The sequence below is a fragment of the Chanos chanos genome, chromosome 2 (assembly GCF_902362185.1).
Source record: "Chanos chanos chromosome 2, fChaCha1.1, whole genome shotgun sequence".
NCBI classification, from domain to species: Eukaryota; Metazoa; Chordata; class Actinopteri; order Gonorynchiformes; family Chanidae; genus Chanos; species Chanos chanos.
The window spans coordinates 42,178,395-42,189,196 of NC_044496.1; the positions used below are offsets into that span (position 1 = coordinate 42,178,395).

At 40.2% G+C, this 10,802-nt stretch overlaps 1 protein-coding gene across 1 annotated transcript; it reads right to left on the reverse strand.

Moving 5' to 3' along the window:
• Positions 1-264: 264 nt before the first annotated feature.
• On the reverse strand, positions 265-1,653 carry kbtbd13b (kelch repeat and BTB domain containing 13b). Its single transcript, XM_030765353.1, has one exon. It carries the CDS (start codon positions 1,651-1,653, stop codon positions 265-267), a length of 1,389 nt encoding a protein of 462 aa, XP_030621213.1.
• Positions 1,654-10,802: the final 9,149 nt, after the last annotated feature.

Consider the following 10,802-nt stretch of genomic DNA (forward strand, 5'->3'; position numbering starts at 1 on the left):
ATTAATAAAAGAGAACAGAAAAATGCTTCCATTTTCCATAAGGTCATTGACCTCAGAGGTTCAGATTACTTTTTAGGAAGACGTTACATGTTTTGACTGCCACGAGTCATTCCCACTGTACAAACAGCCTGTCTTTGGATAAATCTTTCAAAACACTGCCCAGTATAACTTTGTTCAGTCGTTCATAAAATCTGTGGGCTTTGATTCTCTGTTTGAAATTAAAAAAAATACCACATTTCTGATGCAGCATCAGGTCTTATCTTGTCATTGTGTGTGGCCATTTAAGTTATTAGAATTTGGTTCTCCTCTCAGCTTAGGGACCTTCAGTAGAAACGTCCACACAGATCCACTCCGGGGAAACCCTTTCATCTGGTTCCGAGGTTTCCACATGTTCCCTGTGACAGTGTATATCATAGTCATGGTGCGGTTCAGGGTGAATACTGAGTCTCCTCTCACCACAGCTGTGAATAGAGCACCTTTACTGTTAGCGTAATGCCCTGGCATGGCAGTCCATTGACCAGTTGTGAGGTTGTAACAATCAATCAAACACCGAAGGAAGTCATCCTGTGGCCCGTTACGTATGATGTAAAGATTGTCCCTGTGGGCCACCATGCAGTGACCGTAGCTCTGGTGTTTGATGAGTGTCGTGACCTGTTGCCACTCGTCTGTGATGGGGACATATTCATAGATGTCAGTGGTGTTCATTGGCTTCCAAAGACACACAAAAATCCTGCTCATGGCTTTGGCACATGCCGCTCCAGCCACCGGCCGAGGAAGATGAGACTTGAAGGACCACGTCTCTGCAGAGATATCATACATCTCCACCGATGACATTACTGTCTTTTCATATTCTCCTCCAATGGCATAAAGCCGCCCTCCAAGTCCGATGAGGGTAAAGTTATAACGTGGCTGTTGGGGGCTTGGCAGCATTCTCCAGGAGTCTGTCATAACATCATAACAGAAACAGGAGTCCACTGCTTGCTTGTGAATCCCATTCACACCCCCAACCACATAAAGCCTGTTGTCCAAGACAGCCACCCCAGCCATTGACGTGCTGGCTTCCACAGGTAATTCTGTGAGAGTCCTCCATTCATTTTTTTCTTCATCCAAGTAGCATACTGTCCTCATGGAGCTATGAGGCAGGTTATCAAGAGTGCATGTGGAATGGGCTCCAACAGCTACAAACACACTGGGAGCCAGAGACTCCACATGCTTTACGAGGTCTCCAGGCAGAATCCTCATCTCCTCCTGCAGATCTTGGTACATACTACGAATGAATAGAGCTGCTTCATCATACAGTTCCAGCAGCCCGAATGTGGCAGCAGTGTGATACATAAGCAGGCAATTGTCAGAATTAACCAGATCCAAAAGGTGCTTAGTAAGAATTTCTGTCTGTAAAAAGGCAGCACATTCGATGGCTTCCACAATCTCATCACCATCCAGTATTGGTTGTTTGCCTCCCAAAACCGCCAGCATTATCGAGAACCCCCGAGCACATAAACTCTTTAAGCAAATCTCTTCCTGTTGGCATTCCATCATTCCTGACTGGAAGAGTGCTCGGAAGTACTCTGAGTAAGTTAAGAGCAGAGATTTGTCTGTTTTAAAAACGCTGCCTCCAACTCTAACGCTGATGATGCCTTTCCTTGGGTCCATTGTCGCTTGGAAATTAATGATAAAATGGTATCAAGAGTGTAATCCAGAACTTTAGTCGAACAAGAAATATCACGTTTTCCCAAATTTCCCCTTCATGTGATAGAAACAAAACTATCTGCTCACAGTTGGCACGCTGGAATAGGCGAGCCAATTCTAATAGGTGTTAAAATAGATTTGCTATAGATAGCAGCCCGTCTTATGACAGACAGCAGATGAATGTGGCAGATGAAGAGGGGGAAAAAATCATCACCTTGAAGGTCAGTATATATATATATGTGTGTGTATGTGTGTATATGTGTATGTATTATTTTTGCTCTTCACTTTAGAGTATATTATTCTGCTCCTCCTCTACTAAAACACACCAACGCATGCATAACATTCAGTGGTATCAGGATTCTACTAATGTAAAATGTAAATCTCTATGATCGCGCACACACACGCTGTGAACAGTGAGCAGTGACTTTGTCCTCTGCATTTAACCCATCCAACACACTGGTAGTGAACACACACACCAGACGCAGGAGCAGTGGGCAGCGTTCCTTGTGCCCCTGGGGGGCACTGGGGTTAAGTGCCTTGCCCCTTACTTTTACTACTTCTATTCTACTAATATCGTTTCTTTTCAGGTTGATTGTAAAGATAATGTTGAGAAAGATAATAGGGTAACAGGTTTGAGGGTAGCAGGGTTGATGTTTAAGGCTAATATTGGTCATTACCCCCCCACACAGTGCACAAGTTAAAACAGAGCAGAATGTTTGCTGAGGATCATAATATTGAATTATTTTGATCATAAAACATGCATTAATTATGTTAAAGTGGATTTTATTACAAAAAATAATAATTATGCAATAATTTTTATGTTTACAATTATTTGCAGATTTGTAAATAAGAGATAGATAGATAGATAGATAGATAGATAGATAGATAGATAGATAGATAGATAGATAGATAGATAGATAGAGATAAAGATATAGATATAGATATAGATATAGATATAGATATAGATACACACACATATATATTAGCAGTTTTTCTGTATTAACGAAAACGTGCAGTAATTTCTATCAAGCACTCTGATATTTGTGCTTGAAAAAAATCCATGTATATTAAAGTTTTTCAGAGGGACACAAAAGACTCTGAACTGCTGAAATGATCTACCTCAAGCTCAGGTCATTTAAATTCATTAGCCTTCCATACAGGACAGTGCAGTGGCTTTCCACAGGCTGTTACCATGGAAACGCATTCATGGAAGTGTTGCTCAGATTTTACTGGTGTCAGAATTGCCTACCTCAATTGCCTGGTGTTCATAGGTGGCCTATAATGGTTGAACTTTGACATACAGGTCATGTCTGATTTAATCACAGCTATCATATGCTAGGTGCATGTTTAATGTTTGTTTGAATCCCAGGCAGGACACCTAGAGATGCTGATGTTTAACGTGGGATGGCAGCTGATTCAAATGTCTCTGGCTGCCACCGTTGTGCCCTTGAGCGAGGCAAGGCACACTCAGTTTGCTCCAGAGTTCTGCAGGATACCCCTGTCTTATCAACCCTTCTCCTCCTCACCCTAACACAGTCTGGGAACCTTGGAAAAAATGTAAACCTTGTCAGGCCCTACCATGGTTTGAAGGGGAAAAAAAAAGATTCTGATTTCAAACAAAATTAGAATGTGTCATTTTAACAAACAATTTTTATGTTTTTAACCAAAAGTTCTACAAATTTAGAAAATTCTTTTTAGGCTGAGAGAGCAGCGTGTCATTTTGTGGAAGTCATGGAGCTGGAAGCCAAAGAAAGAAGAATATTTAAGACAGTGAATAGTGAATATCACAACTATCATGCAGCAGCCACGCAGAGAGCCATAACAGCAGCTTTGTTTACATCAGCAGATCTGGCTAGTGTGTGTGTGTGTGTGTGCGTGTGTGTGTGTCTGTGCGTGTGTGTGTGTGTCTGTGCGTGTGCGTGTGTGAGTGTGTGTGTTTGTGTGTGTGTTGGCTTTGCTGAGTCACGGTGAGAAGCAGCTTGGAGTTGGAGAATCACATGATTTTTTTGTTTTGGTCATGTGATGGTAAAGCCGACTAGGTAACCACAGAGTATAACTGACAGGTATCAGACAGGATTTCTCCCAGCGCTTTAATTCAGTTGTGTAAGCTGTCGTAAAATTTTAGCTGACTCTACATTTCTAAAAGCTTTGTTGACTTTACTGTACATTAGTGGAGTTACAAAGGATCACAAACTGTGCTATAATTATGAAATAAGAAAAAAGAACCGTAAATATTTCTATTATGTCAAATGTATATTTAAAAACACTCTCACAGATTGAGTGCAAAATGTCCAAAAACAGTGTGGTTGTAACCTTTAAATATATACACGATAAACAACAAATGAATGGCATTCACATGGCAACAATGAGAGCACATGAAGCCAGTGTCATGAGTCGGTAAGGAGAGATCTCCAACCGAATGTCAGATGGTATCCTTACCAAAGATAACATTTGGAATGCCATGTGCTGAGGTGATCTGGAGGTCACACACACGTGTCTGTAAAAATAGTCTGCTGTAAGATGAGACGCTGATATGGTCCGTATTGACAGTCTATGCGTGATGATTCACTTAACCCACCACAGATTAAATGTGCTATGTGTCCAGTGCCCTTGCCAAGGTATTACAGAAATGGGACACACTCCACATATGTTTAAAAAATCCAACTAGCCAACAGTGGAGAGAAGGACTCAAATGATGATTAATAATTTTTTAAGACTGATTAACACACACAGACCCTTTTCATTCCTTCTGTGCATGTGTGTAGTGTTCATTACTTGTGGTGGGTTAGACATGTTTTCCATGAGAAACATATACTATTGATAGATACTTCTTGACGTAGCTACATTCGCCAGTCATGCTGGTTGGATGGTATTGTTGATTCAAGGGAGGAAAGAATGAAGTCAATTTCCACAAGCAAAGCCAATTAATTTGAGATTCAAAAACGAAAATGATGTACCTCATTTGTGAGTCTTCATATTCAACCTGACTCTTTTGATTAATCTTCCCAGCTTCACATGGAGAAATAATTGAATAAGTATTGAGCTCTCGCTTTACCATACGGCCCTAGTAGGGGAGCCGGGGTGTGTCCTGCTGTCCAGCTGACTGACAGCTAAATGTAGTGCTGAAACAAAAGAGATGTGTGGTTATGTGACAAATGAGTAGAGCTGTCTGTGTGCTCCAGTGACGTGTCACATGCTGCTAACGCTTTTTTACTGAGCTCTGACTGTCACAACGCATCAGGCTTCTCTGAGAGCAGACTGGCCAAAGTGGGGGTGAGGGGGGTGTGTGTGTGTGTGTGCAATGAACATACCCACAACACCACAGAACAGACTGTTTAACCTCTTACAATCTTCTGATAAACAAGCCAGACTGTTTAACTTTTTTTATATACACTCAGTAAACAAATCAGTGGCAACCTCAATGTTTTTTTGTCTGAGTTTGAGCAGAACAAAGAGCTTCTCTTACTACACAGGCACAGTTTTCAGACTGTCTAAAAAAACACACTGAAAACAGTACAATTAACCAAATGACACAGGGGTCATGGAGTCTGTGCATGCACAACATTATGTGGGAGATGTCTCGATTGTGCTGATTGACATCGCCAAATAAGTGGTTAGTCTCTCAGTCTGTAACTTGTGAACATCAGTCTCTTCCTCTTCCTCTTCTTTTGTCTCTATTTTCCTCTCCTGGAGCTAGGTCTCTCCCTCTTTGTCTAAATTTTGCATGTCTAGGAGCTGAGTCTGTCTCTCCATGTCTCTGTTTTTCTCTCCTGGAGCTGTTTGCCTGGTGTTGAGACAAGTGGAACATCTATCGAATGGGGAGAGAGAGAGAGAGAGAGAGAGAGAGAGATTAAAATACAGCTACAAAAATGGGATATGAGAAGCTGGGTGGTTTCCACAGAGGGAAGGCTCTGTGACCTACATTCCACAGTCCCCTTAGACACAACACTCAAGGGTCATGTGACCAGGACTCTCCGTCAAAACAATAAAGTGGGGAGCTGAGGCCCAGACTAGGGGTGGGACCCAGAGATACCAGCATGCTGAAGGAGTCCCTGATCTCTTAAAACTCTCCAGGTGCACATGAGTAGATGTTAACTCTGAAACTGCACACATACACAAGACATATCTTAACCGGTGAAGAGAAATGGGGTTAAGGACTATCGCATGACAATTATTTTCAGTTTTTTGTTTTTCACAACTCATCAAATTCCTCTCTAACAACCAGACCCGAGTCAGCGTTTGGGGTTTTTTAGATTCTCGTAAACATTCCCTGTCAGTAAAAAAATCTGCATCAATTTGCAGTGTCAGTTGGTGTTTTTTTTTGTTGCTTTGATAAAATCCAACCTGATTTGTTGAGTGTTTTTAATTCTGGGGAATTCTGCAGAAATAAAATACTAGAATATATCATATCCAGCTAAGGACAGCCATACTAAACAAAGGCTAAAAGACATCTTACTTAAATGGTTGCATTTATACATGGTAGCAATGTAAATAAGCACATATTCTTTGAATGGAAAACTGATCTTTCTTTATCCTCTTTTAGACTCTATCTTAACTCCCTCAGCCTACTTTTCATCCCTTTAAAATGTCAGTTCTTCTAAACAGCAGACTCCTCTAAACTCCTCTAAAACGCAGTGGCAATGGGTAAACTATAGTACAAAGCCTCTGATTTAATAGAGGGCGCCTTGGCAGGCTCTTAATTCTTGTCTGTTGTCAGTGACTGAACCACATCTGACTGTGAGCATTGGCTCTCAGTGAAATCATTCGCGTTTTACCATATACTGCTGAGGGCCCAGACACACAGTAAATACCATGCTCTCAGTGGAGAGGGTCTGGATACACATGGCCAAATCCACAGGGTCCAAACACACAATACATGCCATGCCATTGCAAAGGAGTGCATGATAAATGCACATGATAAATACTGCACATAAAATAAAATAAAATAAAATAAAATAAAATAAAATAAAATAAAATAAAATAAAATAAAATAAAATAAAATAAAATAAAGGCATGGCTACAGGGGTGTGACCTACATGTGAGCCATGTTTTTGTGGAAAGCTGACACTGACATTATCTGTAAAGTTTAATTGGGTTTTGGTCCTGTCTTTAACATTCTGCAATGCCTTATTGTTGTGTACTGCCAAGCTGTTGCTCTCACTTTCTCATACGTTGTGTCTCATATCTCATTTGTCCTCTGTTATAAACATCCATTGTTATTGTATGCTTTGGCCCAGCTCTCCATAGTGTACAGGGTATTTCACACCATCAAAACAATACAAATCATAGCTTTTTTTTTTTTTAAACATGCTTAAGGTCAAAATGTTCATTCATCTTAATGTAATTTCATGAATACACCATAATACTGATCATTTTATTTAGGCACAGCACAGTTGTTCACAAACAGAAATTTGTGATTTAGATTTAGTGTTTACACTGAAATAAAGTGTACATCTTATTTTTGGGACAGCTGGTGCCAAGTACCTCCATCTTTCATAGGCAACCTCTCTCTTAGACAGTTTGAAAACTGGACCAGACCACAATATACCATCACATATAACATGCACACACAAGAATGATATCTACATATGCAAGCTACAGGTGATTCACAGTAGTTGGCTAAACCTAGTTTGTGGTTAGCCATTACTAAACAGAAGGTTATAGGTTATTCAACCAGTTAGCTGTTTATGGATGAACAGTTTATGGAAATCTTAGATAATTAAACCATTAAACATGTTATTCTACTTATTTTAAAATATTTTCTTCGTAACTGCATGAAATGGTCAATCAATTGAATATTTTCCCACCAAATCAGCCAGTGCAACAGCCTCCAGCCACCATCTTTGGTTGTTGAAAACATCCTTGCTTATCACAACGATCTGTTTAAAGTCCTCTCTTGGATACATGCAAAGCTACCTTCAGACACAGTCATACAGAGGCATCTTAGAAAGGAGTATTTTATGATTCTTTTGTATTGCAACAGGTCCTACAAAACATGCTGCTCTCAAATATTATTTCAAAAGTCAGATGCTCCTGCAATGTGACAGAGCTAAACTGTCACTCAAATCTGATCTCAGATCAAATATCCAGTCCTTTTCCTTCAGGTTGCATACTGTGATTCCCATTCATTGACTTACAGTTTACAATTTGCTATTTCGCAGATGTTTTTTAACCAAAACAACTTAGAATTAGTGCATCAGTCAGGTTTAGCTAACTACCTTGTATGCAAAAGATTGCAGTAGGAATGCAAATTAATTACTTTCAGTACCACACTCCTGTATATCCTACGACAATAAAACAGAAATCTGCAAACAAAACCTGCAGCATAGAGACAAAGTTAGTACAGAAGATTTTTTTATACCATAAAATATGAAAGCATAACATATGAATACCTTTATTGTCATTGTACAAGTACGATGAGATAACATAAAAGAAAAGCTACACATTAGGGGAAAGGTGGATTCTGGAAAAGTAGGTTTTCAGTCTCCTGTGGAAGATGGCGAGTGATTCCACAGTTCTGATTGGGTGAGGAAGGTCATTCCACCACCGGGGAACGAGGGCAGAAAAAATACGTGTCCGAAAGGAATGGCTGTGAGGGAACTACCAGCTGCACAGAGGAGGTCGAGATGAGAGATCTGGTTGAAGTGTATGGAGAGATTAGAGACTGAAGGTAGGATGGGGCAGAGCCTCTTGTAGCCTGGTAAGCCGGCACCAGTGTCTTAAACTGGACGTGGGCTGCTATTGGAAGTGCAGTGGGTAGCAGATTGACATGAGAGCGTTTTGGGAGAGTACCAGGCGTGCAGCAGCATTCTGAACCAGCTGAAGCAACCTGATAGCACAGGCCGGTGAGCCAGCCAGTAAGGCGTTGCAGCAGTCCACACGGGAGATAACAAGTGCTTGAACTAGGAGCTGGGTGGCTTGTTGGGTAAGGAAAGGGCAGATCCTCCTGATGTTGTAGAGGGAGAATCTGCAGGACCAGGTGACCGCAGCAGTGAGAGGTTTAGCTGGTCGTCCAGAGTCACGCCAAGGCTTTTGGCTGACCTGGAGGGGGACACCACGGAACCGTCAATGGCGATCAGAGCGCCAGTCATTGGGGAGCTGGAAAAGAAGGGAAGCTCAGTTTTTTCCAGATTGAGTTTAACATGGATTTAAGACAAAAAAAAGAGGAAAAAAAGCTGATTATGATTTAACATTGAACTTTCCACCTTGGTAGAGAGGGTCAGTTGGAGGTTATGTTAGCCTGTTCCCTCCACAGCCTTTGAAAGAGGATTCATTTCTTTGTCATAAGCCCTAGCCTCAGCATGAACAGTGGGGGTCTTTGTGATACCACAGATTAGAGGTGTAAATCTCTTTAAATCTTCTTTTCCTATGTGAGGTTATCACATTCTCCTCTGTAGGGTCCTGGTGAGGCCATTGTGTCAGAGCAGTTACCTCTAAAGTACCTCGCATTTGACAATCAGTCTCAATTCCTTAATTCTCTCTTAAAAGAATCTGACCACAAAACAACTTAAACTTTGTTAATCATGACAAAAAATATATATGTATTTCAAAAGAAGTTACAGGTGTGGCACAACACTGTCAGTTAGCATGTCAAGTAAATTGTCTCTCTGGGAAAATTTGAGAGCACACACCTCAGAAGTAAATGGAGAGCTATTAGCCATAAGTTGCAAGAATGTAATGTCGCATTTTCACTTTTCACTTCAATCCCACAGCTAACATTTTAATTCCCTGGACGGGCCAGTTAAGAGTTGTGAGGATTAATTGTACTCTAAACCCAAAAAGTATTTGAATGCAAAGTTACACTTGGGGATGATGATGATGATGATGATGATGATGGAACATATCTTGGTTGTGGACAGTGAAGAGAAAACGTGTAGTCCAGCCTCCATTAAAGTCAAATCTTTTTTACCAATTGGAGAAGAATACATAAAACAATAACAAATCAAAAGAGTAATTCATAAAAGGCTCACTTCTCGTCTTTATCTTTCGACCTTCAGTCACATGACTGAGCAAAGCTCTCGTGGCACTTTCATACAGCTGTTCTGCCCAACTGTAAACACTGCCCATATTTAGACACTCAGCGCTTTACTCTGAGGATAAAATCTAAACTAAAACAGACATCAGCAATAACGCAAGTCAGGTTTACTGGCTCAGAAAAAATTCCTGTTACAACGGTTTTTACCACTTTTATATCAAAACACTGGATGAGATCTTTTTTAGACATTTACTAATGTAATCAAATGGCCCTTGATGCATTTATCAGTTTGAGGCACTCACCTAAAATGTTGGCAAGAGAAAAATTTTGAATTAGTTTCATTGTTGTCTCCTTTGCCTAAATTGTGCTTATTTGCCTTTTGGAAACTGTCATTGCTTTTAATGAAAATGAGAAGTGCTCTGGATTCATTTTGTTTTTTGTCTGATGGGTTTGTGTAAGCTGTTTGGCTTGTTTTATGATGGGAAAACATTCTTTCTCTCTCTTTTTAAAATTTTCCTGACGCCAGGAGTCTGTTGGGCTTACTCTCACTGACTTACGAGTGTGTGGTCTTTACTGCGCGTTGATATCCTGCCATCAGGCCTACTACTTCCATATTTGGCTCCGCAACTTATTTGTATCCTCCTTTAACCTTTATAAGTATATGCAATATCTGTGAGAGTATGTCACGTGCGCACACAAATTCTTACTCTCACACACACACACACACACACACACACAGTCCCTTTTCTTTAGTCTTGTGTATTCCATCATTTTAAAAATCTATAACCCATGTTCAATTTAAAATTAATAGAAGATTAATTTTAGATTCTAGATTTAGATTTTAATACAGTGGGCAAAGTTCATAAAGTTTTGGTTATTGTTTGGTGTTTTGTGTCTTTTATGAAAATAAATGTGATATTCAAGTGTAGGTGATATAAAGAAAATGTTGTAAACATGATTATATACTCATATCTAAGAAACAATTTGGTCTTTTATGAAGCACATGGACTGGTGTCCACTGTTTCAAATGGCTTAAAATATGTCTAAATGAAAAGCACTGAACATTAACTGCCATTCTATCAGAGCAATTCAATGGCCAGTGCCAGTGGAGCAATCAATGGAAAAGAAGAGATCAGTG

Coding starts and splice junctions, on each gene's coding strand:
- kbtbd13b (XM_030765353.1), bottom strand. CDS start 1,653: ATGGACCCAAGGAAAGGCATCATCAGCGTTAGAGTTGGAGGCAGCGTT.